Here is a 15494-nt window from a genome sequence, read left to right as displayed (position 1 = left end):
ACCCCATCATCTTTCTTAGTCTGACCCACATTCAGGTGAGGGGTTATACAGGGCGTTGACCCCAGGGGCAGGAATCTGGGGGAGCATCTTAGAATCGGACTACCACAGCTTGGGAAGCAGAAACCACTGTCCATCAACAAACCAGGGTTTTGTATATTTTTTCTGAAGCACTTTGTTGCTACCAAAACTGAATCCACGTCGATGTGGTAGGCCTTGTTCCCATGGCTCTGACCGTGCGGCTGTAGGACCTCTGGGCTCGGGGACTCAGTGCGGCACCCCATGCTTCTGGAGTGCATTAGCTGAGCCTTATGCTTCCTAACTGCTGCTTCTCAATGTTTGTTCAGCTGAAGCCCAGGGATAGCTGGTATGGAATTAAGAAAGAGGACCCAAGACTGCCATAGGGGAAGCAGCATTCTGGCATCCACGTGTGTGTGTGTGTGTTGAGGGCGGGGGAGCCCCCTGATCATTTGAGCCCGGGGCTGGACATGGGGTGCAGAGTAGACCCACCAATGACAGGAGGCCCCATTTCTCAGAGGGCTGTGTATATGGGGCAGGGAGGGGGGATGGGGTTTCCCAGATCCCTCAAGAACCTTCCCAGTTAGCCTCTTCAGGTTTCAGAACCCAAAGTTAGAAGAGACTCAAAAGGTCACTTAGTACATGTTTATTAATTTGCATTTATATTAAATAGGTACATAATAATACACATTAATTTACATGTATACATACATATATATATAAAGAGAGAGAGGGGCAGGGAGAGAGGGAGGGAGAGAGAGAGAGAGAGAGAGAGAGAGAGAGCACACAAACAGGGGAGAGGGGCAAAGAAAGAGAAGGAGGAGAATCCCAAGCAGGCTTTGCAAGCATGGATCCCGACCGGGGACTTGAACTCACAAACCCGTGAGATCATGACCTGAGCCAAAACCAAGAGTCGGACACTTAACTGAGCCACCCCGGCGCCCCTCACACTTTCTTCCCTAGCATGGAAACGCTTCCTCTGTGCACCTGTATTAGTTTTTTACACAGTGGGTCATTATCCCAAACCCAACAATGAGCATTTACCATCTCATGGAGTTTCTGAAGGCCTGGAACCTGGGAGCGGCTTAGCGGGATGGCTCTGGCTCAGGGTCTCTCACGAGGCTCCGGTCATCAGAAGGCTTGACTAGGGCCGGGACCCACTTGCAACTGGCATGCAGCTGGCTTCTCCAAGCAGGGCTTGGCAAACTTACCTCTAGAAAAACGGATAGGAAGTGTTCTCAGCTCTGTGGTCTCATACGATCTCATAGTGCAAACGCAGTCACAGATACCACGTGAATGAGTGTGGCTGTGCTCAGGTAAAACTTTACTTGGGGATACTGAGATTTGAATTTCACATAATTTTCATGTCACAAAATATTCTTATTTTGATTTTTTTTCAACCATTTTATAAATATAAAAACCATTCTTAGCTCAGAGGCCTCACCAGAAAAATTGGACAGTAGGCTAGTTTTGGGCCATGGGCCTGTAGCTTGCCCGAGAGCAAAGGACTCCAGAGCGGAGCGGATGCCATAGTGTCCTTCATGGCCGAAACTCAGGGGTGGTCCTCTGTGATGTGGGAGGAGATTACGGGAGGCATGAGCCCCAGGAGGTGGGGATCACCGCGGGCTGGGTACCACACCCCACTGACTCCCAGGTTGCCTCACAGGTGACTGTTCTCCATGAACAGTGTGGTCACTGTATTCTTATCAGCTCATTATAAGAAAAATCTTCCTTCGGAGAAAAAAAAAAAATCTCAGTAATGGAGTATAAGGAGTGATGCCTGCTGAGTTTGCAACCGAGGGTCTGGTGCCAGAATAGAGGCTGATGCTGGGGCTGGTGGTGGTGTAGGAAGCTTAGCCACAGTCCGAGAAAGCAGGTGTCGGTTTTGTTCGTGTGGTTTGGGGTAGTGGGAGGAGAGGTTTTATTTTTGAGCTGTCTCTTTGACTCGGAGAAACGGCCTCTGAGAAACTTGTGGGACTCCCTAAAGTTGATCCACCTCCCGGTGACTGGAGTTTTGGTATTAATTTAATATGCCTGGGAAGCAGCCCACCTGCCATGGGAAAGGCGCTAGACTTCCTGTTCCCAGCATAGAGTGACAAGGAAATTCACATGGAGAGGTTACTCTTGGATATTACGTGTTTGATTCCGGAGGCATTTCTGCTTTGCCCTCCAGAACCCCCCTGGCAAATTGTTCTCCCTCCGAAGAAAACAACAGAATGGAAGGAGGTTAGCTGATGGCGCAGGGAGTGTCCGTGTTGTTCTTCTGAATTTATTGATGAGCTTAGGTAAAGAAGAAGTGTTCTGGGAGAGGGGTTCTTTTGTTATGGGGCACAAAAGAGCGGACTCCCGTTTCTGCCAGAGGAGAGGAACGTCACTGAGCTCCTGGGCGTTTCCCAAAAGCCCTGCTGGGCGCCCGGGTGGGAAAGAAACCACTTCCACTGTGTGGCTCCAGAGGTGTGAGCGGGCACCAGTAGGGTAACCTGGGGGCTGGCGTGCAGCGGCTGTGGGGGGTGAGGGGCTTCGGCTCAGCAGCGGCATCTTGGTGGTATCTACAAGCAGGTGGGATGGGCTCCTCTGGAGCAGCCAAGAATCCCTCTCCCCTCAACCGCGCAGAGCACTTAGGCTTCAAATCGACGACAAAGCCTGTCCTTAACCTTCTCTTAAGCTCTCGTCTCTGTACCGCCACCGCGAGTGTCCTTGAGCGCCTGTGTCTGCGTGCCGACCGCTGACGTCCCAGAGACAGGGCTGCGAGGCGAGGCCCCAGCTTTCAGAAGCTGGGTGGCAGAAGGACCGGGTTGTAATGCTGCAGGAGAGGGCTCGAGCAGAGGTGCAGCGAGCTGTAAGCCCTGGGCCAAGAAGCCATATCTTTTTCGGTAAAACTTCCACAGTGTCACAGGTCCAGATCCTTGCCAGGGCAGTGCTCAGTATACACAACGCAGGAAAGAATTGGAACTTTTTAGCCCAGAGAGTCACGAACTCACAGAGGAGACTGAAACACATTCAGGGGACTCTGGTGGTTCTTGTAGTCTTCAAACATGGTTTTCCCCCTTGCTGTGATCCTGTGCTGGTTGTGTGGGAATAGGGTGCTTGAGTAGAATCCAAACAGTCAGGAATGGCCATTGGTGCGTGCTTGGCCTCGCAACTACAGGCCGTCCCGTGGTACCTGGGCCCTGAGTCTGGTCTCAGTCCAAAGCCAGAGTGATATGGGGCAAGGCAATGGGCAGGCCTGCCGTCCCACTGGCAGGCGCCGCTGAGAAGCGGCTCATAAGACAATCCTGGCTGTTCTAGGCTGCCAGGAGGAGGTGGAGGAGGGGTATGCCAAGCCCTGCAGGGCCTTTCTAGAATCTGGTCTTTGTTGCATCGGTTGGGTTGTCACGGGGCCGAGGCTGGGCTGCCTCTCACACCTGGGCTTGTGATCACCACCTGCGTGCATGCAGCAGGGCCTAGAGGAAGGTGACGATCCTGAGGCCCCCTGTGTGCAGGATGGGAGGGGTCGGGACAGTTGTCCCTCTTCCCTCACACCACCTCCTCGGGTCACACTTGCCTCTGTGAAGCAGCTTCACAGCGGGGCAGCAGCCCCCTTTGGTCCTGTTCCTGCCCCAGGTGGAGGGTCTGCACATCCCCTCACCCCCCACGAGGGGGCCTTGGGTAAAGCACTGCTCCAGAGCGGACTAGTTCTAAAACGTGCCTTTAAAAAAATTTTTTTAATGTTTATTTATTTTTGAGAGAGCGAGCGAGCAGGGGAGGGGCAGAGAGAGGGGGAAAACATGTGCCTTTTTAAAGAAGAGTTTTATCAGTTCATAAATCCTTCTAGAGTCTACTGGAAAGTTTTCTTGTGGAGATAGTGTAAACAAGGTCTTGAGTCCTACAGAGTAAGAAAGACTTCCTTTTATGGGCAGCCCTGGAAGGCTTTAAGAGAGGCATCACATGGTTTGTTTGTGCTGATGTCACTCCAGTCACTGGTGGCACCTCTCAGCACCTCCTCCCCTCCCCCTGGCCACAGGGGCACCGAGCCAGGGCACATCACATGTTCTTGGCCTTGGCTGCGCTTCTATTCAGGGATAAGTCAGTCAGCCAGAGAGGAAATCACAGCCGAGCCACAGAGAGGGGTTTCGAGTATTTATGGCCCCGTTTGTTGGGGGTGGGGGGTGGGAATGGAGTCCTTTCTCTTGGGGAGCAATGGGAGGTAAGGGAAGGCAGGCTTGTGTGCCACGTGACCCCAGGCAGGAGCTGTCACACGGTGACTATGAGGACAGGAATGGCTCTCCTAGGGGGACCATGGTTTCCCTTGTTGAGGTGGAGAAAATTCCTTTTCCTGAGGTAGGTGGTTTTCAAAGCACAACCATACTCTTTTGCAGAGAATGCCATCCTGCTCCCGCCTCACCAGTTTGGGGACCTTGGACAAATTACTTACTCTCTTGGTGTTTCTGCTGCTTCATCTACAAAATGGGGACATGTTACAATGCACCTCCTTCTAGGACTTGAGAGGATTCAAGCAGTTCACACACACAAAACCCCGCCTGCCCGACACCCTGTGTGTTACTGGGTGCATTAACCAAAGGTTAGCCCTGCCAAATGGTTAGTGGCATGGCCAAGGCAAAAAATCTGGTCTTTGTATTTTGTCCACATCTTTTTCTGCTAGAGCACGAGTGGTAAACGTTTTCCATAAAGGGCCACACGGCCGGGATCTTGGGCTTCTAGGCCAGGCAGTCTCTGTTCCAGCTACTCACCTAGCAGGTGTCCCTTGAAAGCAGCCACAGACATACGTGAACAGATGGGTGTGGCTGGTCCAGTACAACATAATCTGCAAAATCTGATTTCTAAAACCCGGCAGCGACACAGGCAGAAAGCCTCTCTCAGGCTCCCACCCTCCCTGCAGGTCACGTACTCTTCCCTCCCGGACCGGACACCTTTCCCCCCAGGACTTCCAAGGTAGCTTGGCCAGGTTGGCTTAGGGCTTTGCCTTTGCAGACTGGTCTCCGTGCCCCCCTGGGCTTCTTCCCTGAGGCCAAACGAGCAAGTGGTCTGTCAGTCAAGCCTTCCATTTAGCCATTTTTATTGAAAAGCGTCTCTTTAGCCAGAAGTTTTTTTTTTTTTCAATATATGAAATTTATTGTCAAATTGGTTTCCATACAACACCCAGTGCTCATCCCAAAAGGTGCCCTCCTCAATACCCATCACCCACCCTCTCCTCTCTCCCACCCCCCATCAACCTTCAGTTTGTTCTCAGTTTTTAAGAGTCTCTTATACTTTGGCTCTCTCCCACTCTAACCTCTTTTTTTTTTTTTCCTTCCCCTCCCCCATGGGTTTCTGTTAAGTTTCTCAGGATTTCACTCTCAGGAGTGAAAACATGTGGTATCTGTCTTTCTCAGTATGGGTTATTTCACTTAGCATAACATTCTCCAGTTCCAACCACGTTGCTACAAAGGGCCATATTTCTTTCTCATTGCCACGTAGTACTCCATTGTGTACATAAACCGCAATTTCTTTATCCATTCATCAGTTGATGGACATTTAGGCTCCTTCCATAATTTGGCTCTTGTTGAAAGTGGTGCTGTAAACATGGGGGTACAAGTGCCCCTATGCATCAGCACTCCTGTCTCCCTTGGGTAAATTCCTAGCAGTGCTACTGCTGGGTCATAGGGTAGGTCTATTTTTAATTTTTTGAGGAACCTCCACACTGTTTTCCAGAGCGGCTGCACCAATTTGCATTCCCACCAACAGTGCAAGAGGGTTCCCGTTTCTCCACATCCTCTCCAGCATCTATAGTCTCCTGATTTGTTCATTTTGGCCACTCTGACTTAGCCAGAAGTTTTAAAAATTTTTTTAATGTTTTTTTTTTGAGAGACAGAGCATGAGCGGAGGAGGGGCAGAAAGAGAGAGGGAGACAGAATCGGAAGCAGGCTCCAGGCTCTGGGCTGTCAGCATAGCACCACATGTGGGGCTCGAACCCACAGACTGTGAGATCATGAGCTTAACCGCTTAATGCCCCTCTTTAGCCAGAAGTTTTAAAATAAACAGAGAATAGTATCTTCTGGCGAGAACAGTAATGGAAGGGAAGGCTCTTCTGTGCCAAGCTCACGCGAGAAAGGGCCGCCCGCCAACCCCTTCTCGGAACCGTAGCCTCCTCTGGCTCTGTGGCCAGCCTGGATGTCAGTCACCCTCCTTTTTGCTCCCAAGGTCCACTCAGCTGGGTCTCTCTGCGTTCTGGGTTCATAAGAAGTACGCCCTCCTCCCCTGGTCATCCTGAACCCTTGTCCAAGCCCAGGCCTCCCCTGGGTCCAGGCCGCTGGCTGTACCACAACACCGTCCGTCCTTCTTCCTTGTGCAGCCTCCTGCTTGCTCTCCGGCGGGGGGCGGGGGACGGACACCTCCTGTGGTCCACTGAAGGCTTCACAGAGGTTTGCGGCCCAAGTGCCACCGTGGTCCAGCTGGTGAGACCCGGCACAGGCTTCATGCCATGTTCTTTGCCCGCCCCCTTGCCTAGGCAGGGCCCCTCGCACCTTCCCGCCTTGTCGGGATCTGGCTACACGTCTTCATAGGACTCTGATTCATTTGGCTCAGCCTGGACCCGAGGCCAGAGCCCGGGTGGTGGGGCAGGCAGCAGGCAGCCTGGGTGGTGCTGGACCGGGACCTCAGACCCTAGATGCATGCTCCTTCTGTCTTGTGGCCTTCCCACCTCACTGCCAGCTGTCCGGCCCCAGGCCCCAGAAAGAAGCTTAGAAATTGCATAGGTGGCACGAAAGGGAGGGTCACTGTCAGGATAGCTGTGATCGCTCCTAAGCCTTTTTTTTTTTTTTTTAAGTTTATTTTTATTTATTTTGAGAGAGTCCAAGCAGGGAAGGGCAGAAAGAGAGCAGGGGGAGAGAGAGAGAGAGAGAAAGAGAGAGAATCCCAAGCAGGTTCCACAGTGTCAGCACAGAGCCCAATGCGGGGCTGGAACTCACAAACTACGAGACTATGACCTGAGCTGAAGTCGGACGTTTAACCGACGGAGCCACCTAGGCACCCCTCTTTAGCCAGAACTTTTAAAACAAAACAGAGAATAGAATCTTCTGGTGAGAACAGTAGCAGAAGGGAAGCAGTGGAAGTCAAGAGTCAGATGCTTGACCAACTGAGCCACCCAGGTGCCCCCATTCTTAAGCCTTATTAGTGAGAAACCAGAGGCTTCCTGCACTCTAATTCTGGAAGTAATGTTTCACTGGTGGCTCCAAGAGACACTTCAGATAGGACGCTCTGTAGGTTTTTGTTTGTATTTTTATTTCTTAGCACTGTCCCCATAACACCTGTCATGCCAGACTCTGTGTAAACCTAGATTTGTCCTCAGGAAATGAGAGGTTGGGTCTTGGCCCCGGGGAGGGTCCTGGTTCCCCGGAGCGAAAGCGGCGCGGGCCAGTCGGGCCGTCAAGAGAGAAATGGCCCAGCTGCCTCCCTGCTCTCAGTGCGCGAGTGTGGGGGGAGGCCACAGCAGGTGGCCCCGGAGCCACCGTTCGCGGCCGGGCCCACCGTCTGTCTGTCTCCGCCTCAGGTTTGAACTGATGCGCATGTGCTGGCAGTACAACCCCAAGATGAGGCCTTCCTTCCTGGAGATCATCAGCAGCATCAAGGACGAGATGGAACCCGGCTTCCGGGAGGTCTCCTTCTACTACAGCGAGGAGAACAAGCCGCCCGAGCCGGAGGAGCTGGATCTGGAGCCGGAGGACATGGAGAGCGTCCCCCTGGACCCCTCCGCCTCCTCGTCCTCCCTGCCGCTGCCCGACAGACACTCAGGACACAAGGCCGAGAATGGCCCGGGCCCCGGCGTGCTGGTTCTCCGAGCCAGCTTCGACGAGAGACAGCCTTACGCGCACATGAACGGGGGACGCAAGAACGAGAGGGCCTTGCCTCTGCCCCAGTCTTCGACCTGCTGATCCTCGGATCCCGGATCCCGTGCAAACAGTAACGTGTGTGCACGCTCGGCGGCGGGTGGGGGGAGAGAGTTTTAACAATCTATTCACAGCCTCCTGTACCTCAGTGGATCTTCAGAACTGCCATTGCTGCCCACGGGAGACGGCTTCTCTGCAGTAAACACATTTGGGATGTTCCTTTTTTCAATATGCAAGCAGCTTTTTATTTCCCTACCCGAACCCTTAACTGACATGGGCCTTTAAGAACCTTAATGACAACACTTAATAGCAACAGAACACTTGAGAATCGAGTCTCCTCACTCTTTCCCGGTCTCTCCTCTCATTATCTGTCTCCCTCCCTCTCCCCCCGCCCCTTCTCTCTCTCTCTCTCTCTCTCTCTCTCTCTCACCTTTCTCTTTCTTTCTGCTTCATGATAGAAAAACATTTGCCGCAACCCCAGCTGGGACGCCCTTTTGATCAGATTGAGGAAATGGCTGTCCCTCCCTGCGGCCCCCACCCCCATTGCCCCTGTACACACCTGCCTGTCACCGTAGGTCTTTATAAACAAAACAAAACAAAACACCTTGAGACGGGATTTTTTTAACTGTATCTTTAACCTTTTTAGGGACGTAACGAGATTTAAAAAGGGCCATCATTCATTCAAGGTTGTCACCATTTTAATGCTGCCAAATTCTGCCAAAACCCTGAACTTCCTCCCTCATGACCCCCGCACTTATCTCCTTGTTTCCAGAGGCATGGGGCGAGCATGGTATCTAGTCACGTCATTTAAGAGCCACGTGGATGATGCACTCCATCTGGTCGCCCCTGGCGTTCTTTTCAAGTCTTACGTTCACACAGGTCTGATCGCTTTCTGACTAGGCTATTGTTTGGGGGGAAGTGGACAGGATGGGATTTTCTCTCGGTGGAGACTGGGAGAAGTTGAACCCCGCTTCCCTGCCCCTCTCCCCCACCCCCACCTGCTAGCCCCCCCCCCCCCCCCCCCCCCGGAATTGTGGAGGAAACAGGCCCTGTCGTGAGCCTGGAAGACAGGCTTTGAGTCAAGGTCATCCACGTGCCAGTCTCCTGTCCCCCCTGCCCTTGGCCCCCCGCTCCCGGCCCCCAGGACACAGATGGGAAGGGGTTTCCAGGGACTCAGCCCAACTGTTTATGCAGGTTTGCAAGGAAAAGAAATTCAAACACCACCACAACAGTAAGAAGCAAAGCAGTAAATGGATTCAAGCATTCTAAGCTTTGTTGACATTTTCTCTGTTACTAGGACTTCTTCATGGGTCTTACAGTTCTATGTTAGACCATGAAACATTTGCATACACATCGTCTTTAATGTCACTTTTATAACTTTTTTACGGTTCAGATATTCATCTATACGTCTGTACAGAAAAAAAAAAAGCTGCTATTTTTTTTGTCCTTTATCTTTGTGGATTTAATCTATGAAAACCTTCAGGTCTACCCTCCTTCCCTCTCTGCTCACTCCAAGAAACTTCTTATGCTTTGTACTAGAGTGCGTGACTTTCTTCCTCTCTTCCCAGTAATCGATACTTCTCGAACATAATTTGCCATGAACTGTTTGATGCCTTTTTATAAATACGCCCTCCCCTCCCTGCTCCCCCTGCCCGTTAGTTACGTTCTCACCCGTAGGCTGTGTGGGCACGAGGCTGGCGAGGGAGGCAGCGCCCCCCATCCCCCACCCGGCCTGCTCTCTCACCGCGCTGGAGTCTGTTACAGTGCAAGACATGACGCAAACTCAGGTCAGAAAACAAAAGGTTAAATACGTCGCACGTCCTCGTTCAGTGTTTCTAGTCGCGTTGTTGGACAGTCTCACCTTCACTTTCCCTCACCTTCGTTTTGGTTGTGACACACATATCTCTATTTTTTTAATTCCTGGGTACAACAGCAGTTTGAACTGCAGACGCTAGGCATTTGGATTACTTCTTTTTTTTTTTTTTTTTTTTTTTTTTTTAATGGATATTTAATCCTTCCATCCCATGAAAAACAGCTGCTGAGTCCAAGGGTGCAGCGGAGCGGGGTCTGGCGGGCTCCTCCATGGCCTCCGCCACCACCCTCCAGACCCACCTACCTGTCTCCAGAACCAGAAACTCCCTGGGGGGCCTCCAGGGCACTGGCGGGGAGGGAGCCACGGGGGTGGCCTCCTCAGGGTGTCAGCCAGCCCCCCACCCCCACCCCCTCCAGGGTGCAGGGCCAGAGGGGCCGGGTCGGGCACGCATGGGCACCATGGTGGCCGATGGCCCTGGAGCCCTGTGCGCTCCCCGGGGTGGGGGGGGGGGGGGGGGACCAGAGCCCTGGCGCTGGCTCGCTTCTCCTCAGCCAGGAATCCCAGTCCTCGGGGCCCGGGGGTCTTGTATTGTTTAGTTTTTAGCACTTCTCACCAGAGTGATGACAGCACCCGAGTTGCTTCTGGGATGGAAATGTTTCAATTTCGAGGAGGAACAAAGCTAAAGTCTGATGGTTGCTAGTCGTGACTGGAGACGAAACACGAGAAAGCAAGCATGTCGTGCTTTTTCTGGTCAGTACCTTAAGTCCTGCGATGTTCTCTAGCCTCTGCCCCATGGTTTTTCTCCCTTAAGAAAAAAAAAATGAGAAAAAGAAAAAAAGTTAAGAAGGTATTCTATGTAGGAGTTTTAATTTATTTTGTGATACCAGTTTCAATCACTGTAGAGAAGCCCCCAGTGATGAATTTAAATACTGAGGAAAGGGTTTTGTGTGCGTGTGCGTGTGTGTGTGTGTGTGTGTAAGACAGGACAGTTTTCGGGTTTCTTTTGGTTTTTTGGTTTTGTTTTCGTGTTTTTTGGTTTTGGTTTTGGTTTTCAAACATTTATCTACCTCACTCTTCTTTTTTATATGTGTATATATACAGAAGAATACATATCCCATCTCTCAGCACCTGACAATATGCCGTTGATATCGGTAACCTCATCCACACCACAGGCCGAGCACATGAGGCAGGGAGAGGCCAGGAGGCTGTATTCGGGGGTCGAAGCAACACTAACCCGCCTCTCCGCTCATTTCAGACAGCTTGCCTTTCTCCCAGATGTCTCGTTTCTTTCTCTTCCTCCTCCTCCTCGCTTGGTCTCCTAAGAGGCTCCTCCTTAGGATTCCCTTCCTGGCGGGCGGGGGGAGGCCGCCCGGCTGTCCCAGGCCGTCACTGAAACGGACTTTGCGCAGAGTGAATGACACACAGATTCTGTCATCCGGAAGAGCGCTCGTTTTGCAGGTTTTGAGGACAGGGAGCACCGCGGTGGGGGGCAGTCAGTCTCTGGGCGTAACCGCACCTGTACGCGTGCGGTGTCCGGGTCTCGGGCCGCTGCTCTGGCCGCCGAGGCCCAGGCCTGCGCCGGTTCAGTTCGGTGGTGCGGCCACATCAGCGCTTTGAGCACCCGGCCCGCCAGGCCTCCTGCCCGAGAAAGCAGGCCTTCCTGCACTCGAGGATGCACGCGGGAGAAAAGCTCCCCCCCCCCCCCCCCCCCGCCCCCCAGACTGTTCCTCCACCTCACCCTCCTCTCCTCCTCCCCCAGGGAAAACAGAGACCAAACCTGCGGGCTGGAAGGGGCTGGCGGTCGGCGCCCGGCCTCCTCCCCGGGTGGCACTGCCTCCCGCCCGGGGCCTCACCTCCATCCCATCACCTGCTGCTCCCCGGGCGGACGGCGCGCTGCCCGCTTCCAGACGCTGCTCTCGCAGGCACCCGGTGATCCTATCTGGGAGACGTGGTGGCGGTTTTCCCGAAGGGCGGTGGCTCCTTTCAGATCCCGCACCGCAGTTCCGTCCTGCGAGCACACTACTCTCTTTCCCCAGCCCCCTGGCATCTTAAGGTCACTGAGAAATACTGTCGGATCAGGGTTTTCTTCTTCCGCACTGTAGGTGACCCCTGGGAATAGTAGCCTCTCCTCTTTTGCACAAACCTACCGGTTTCCACAACTGGATTTCTACAGATCATTCAGCTGGTTCTAAGGGTTTTGTTTCAACTGTCCTCGAGTTGTTGGTGTCCTTCTGTCTTTGTTTTACGTAGGTGGTTTCTCTTTAAGTAGAAAGAAAACAGTAATAGCGTAGTGCCCATCCTAACGAAAGCTTCAGAAACACTTAAATAAAAGAAAATTTTGCTTGCGTGACGGTGCAGTCATTTTACTGGACCAAACCACCCACCTTGACTTTACCAAGGCATCATCTGTCCACAGTTCTAGCCTCATTTTATGCTGATTTTCCCACCTCTTCTTGATTTTTCTCTTTCGTATGCTCCACATAATTTAATCAAGCTGCGTTGTGGCATTTTTCCACGCAACCTCCTCCTGACAGCAGCTCACGCTGCTTGAAGTGACGTGAACCACTGAGGCACATCATGGAATTGATGTGAGCATTAAAACGTTAGCACACACAGCCCTTCCCCGAGGCAGCAGGAGCTGGCGTGTTCTGGAGACACTGTCGAACGTCCGCTGTGTGACGCCCAGACCACTCCAGCTCTCCTTTGTGGGATGTCGTGATGTTTGACACACAGTTGGAATGAGCTTCCTCCTTGGAAGATGGAAGACCGTGTTTGTGGCCGACAGCGGCCTCTCCTTCCAACCTGTCTCTTAGGACTTGGGACGACATTTCAATGGTAGGAAAAGTGGCTTGGTAAAATTAAAAAAAAAAAAAAAAAAAAAAAAAAAAAAGTGGTGACTGTGGAACTACCCGACGGCAAAATGCTTGGCGTGAGGTGCGGTGTGTTTTGGTCGGGATAACAGATTTCCGAGCCAAGTATGATGCCAAATTCTAGGCCAGTCTGTCCCACCAAAGCCTCTTTCTCAGCGGCTCACCTCCGTTGGTGGGTGGCTGTGCGTGATGCAGGCTGCTGTTGTGGCAAGGTCACACTATAGCTCAGATCGGTGAGAAGGCTAGGATGCTTGGCCCAAGGTCCTCAGCTGTCACTGCCGGGTCCTCCCGGGGTGGCCAGTGTCAAAGGCAACTCCTTTCCAAAACATAGGCACCCTCCGGTTGACAGTAATGCTCCACAGTATGCCTTGGCCCATTCCAGCAGTCCCAGAAATGCATTTAAGGTTTGGGGTTCTTTTGTTACTGTTACTTCTGTGTTTGTCGGCTGTTTTTGTCATTGTTGTTGTTTTTGTTTTGTTTTTTTAATTTCCTGGGCTAAGCAGCATTGGGCGATACGGACCAGATCCACTCTCTAAGCACCAGTGATGAAAGTCAAACTTTCTTCCTCCCCTCTGACTAGTCGGTGGCACAAATGAGAACTTCAAGAGAGGATGTTGTGTAGATTGAACCTCTGTTGCCAGAGATGCTGAAGATACAGACCTTGGACAGGCCAGAGGGTTTCATTTTGGGCGTCCGGCTTAGATGGCTAGTTGGTCATTTAGAGAAAAAGCAGATGAACACCCCTTGAGGGTGGGATGATCAGGCAGCGGGAAACCACTGTACCAGGGTCATGACGTGACATGGAGCAGAGTGGCGAGCAGAAGGGTACAGGGCTAGCAAGAAGTGTGGGCCACGTTTTGAACTTGATGGTTTCTGACGGTATCAGACCACATCAAGGCGCAACAGTCATCCAAGGGCATTTGGTTTCAACAAATAAACCTGACATCCTACTTTGGAAACGGTCGTTGCAGTTAAGTGAGATCGTTCAAGAATGCGAACTGCATCACAACGGTCGGTTGTCAGTTCTGGGGCATGACTTTAGGGTTTTGTTTTACTTTGTTATGCAAGAACATAATGATCACTCATCTGTACGTCCACGTTTGTGTGTGTCCACATCTTTCTGGTCAACATTGTTTTAATTAGTCACTCATTAGTGTTTTCAATAGGGCTCTTAAGTCCAGTAGATTACGGGTAGTCAGTTGACGAAGATCTGGTTTACAAGAACTAATTAAATGTTTCATTGCATTTTTGTAAGAACATAGAATAATTTTATAAAATGTTTGTAGTTTATAATTGCCGAAAATAATTTAAAGACACTTTTTTTCTCTGTGTGTGCAAATGTGTGTTTGTGATCCATTTTTTAGGACACCTGTTTACTAGCTAGCTTTACAATATGCCAAAAAAAAAAAAAAAAAAAAAGTTTTTGTTTTTGTTTTTTTTCCCCCTGACCCAGGCCGTTGGTTCACCCTCTTTTCCCCCATGCTTTGTGCCCTAGTTTATAACAAAGGAATGATGATGATTTAAGAAGTAGTTCTGTATCTTCAGTATCTTGGTCTTCCAGAACCCTCTGGTTGGGAAGGGGATCATCTTTCACTGGTCATTTCCCTTTGGAGTGTAAGACTGAAGGAGCCTCATTGGCCAAGCACATAGCAGAGGCGTTGCAGCCCAGCGGTGGCCCTGGCACTCCTGAGCATCTGGTTTGGTTGGTCGGGCCGTCACCGTGGGCATGCTGTGCCTAGAGAGGGAAGGACCTGATGGCGCGGTGATCACAGCATGCAGACTTATCACGCTAATGATGATAACTCTGTGCGCACGGGCCGTTTGCTTACATGCCTCATATCGTGATTAGCGCTTTGTTCTAACAAGGAAGAGACCCTATTTCTTTTATTTAAGGCAGAACACCGAAGATACATTTTTCCAGTCCAAAACAAGTCCTTTTGCGTAAAAAGTACACACACACACGCAAAAATGTGTTTAAGTCGGACTCCATTTCCTCTCGCTCCCAATGGATTATTGGCCATGTCTACACTACTCCACAAAATCTCCATCGTTAGAAACATCTGGATGTTTTGCACTACATGGGAGAAAGGTCCAGAAACAATTGGTTTTTTGTTTTCAACTGTTCATTCAGATGTTTGGCGTTGCATACACACACCCACAGGTGGAACAGGTGCTTGGCGAAAACACCTGTCTGCTTTCTAAGCCAGTGAGGTTGAGGTGAGAGGTTTGCCAGAGTGTCTACCTCTGGGGCAAAGAGAAAAAAGAATCAAACCAGAAGGCGCAATGGAATGGATGCATCGCAAATAATGCATTTTCTGAGTTTTCTTGTTTAAAAAAAGTTTTTTAAAAAAGTATAAAAAAAAGGTAATAACATGGCCAATTTGTTACATAAAATGACTTTCTGTGTATAAATTATTCCTAAAAAAAATCCTCTGTTTATATAAAAAAAAATCAGTAGATGAAAAAAATTTCAAAATGTTTTTGTATATTCTGTTGTAAGAATTTATTCCTGTTACTGCGATATACTCTGGATTCTTTACATTATGGAAAAAAAAAAGAAACTTTGTCTATTTTGAATGGCTGAAGCTAAGGCAACTTTAGTTTCTCTTACTCTGCTTTTTTCTAGTAGTTAAAGTACTACATGGTTTAAGTTAAATAAAAAGAATTCTGTATGCATTTTTGGTCTCTGATTTCGTTCCCCTCCCTTTCTGGAAGAGTCCCCACGCTTCTGAGGCAGGGGAGCTGAGCTACGTGTGGCATGTGTGTGTTCACACATGTCGCTTGGAGGTGTTCTGCGTGAAGGCTTTGCTTTATTTCTGACAGCTGAGTCTTTGCAGCATGCAAATTGCTGAAGACGGAAGCTCTTCTCCCTCCCTCCATTAAATCAGCTAGCAGAAAATTTGAATACATAAGATAGAGAAATCTGTACTT

At 50.6% G+C, this 15494-nt stretch overlaps 1 protein-coding gene across 2 annotated transcripts in view; it reads left to right on the top strand.

The window, feature by feature from the left end:
• IGF1R (insulin like growth factor 1 receptor) overlaps window positions 1-15239 on the top strand; it is a 307717-nt gene extending 292478 nt beyond the window's left edge. For both annotated transcript variants that reach the window (XM_078448958.2, XM_078448959.2), the window contains exon 21: window positions 7544-15239. In XM_078448958.2, coding sequence (XP_078305084.1) covers window positions 7544-7925 — 382 coding nt within the window. In that variant the 3' untranslated portion in view covers window positions 7926-15239. The remainder of the gene's footprint in view (window positions 1-7543) is intronic.
• The last annotated feature ends 255 nt before the right edge of the window (window positions 15240-15494 follow it).

Source organism: Panthera onca, chromosome B3, assembly GCF_046562875.1.
Source record: "Panthera onca isolate mPanOnc1 chromosome B3, mPanOnc1 haplotype 2, whole genome shotgun sequence".
Classification (NCBI taxonomy): Eukaryota; Metazoa; Chordata; class Mammalia; order Carnivora; family Felidae; genus Panthera; species Panthera onca.
This window is presented reverse-complemented; position numbering and strand designations above follow the sequence as displayed.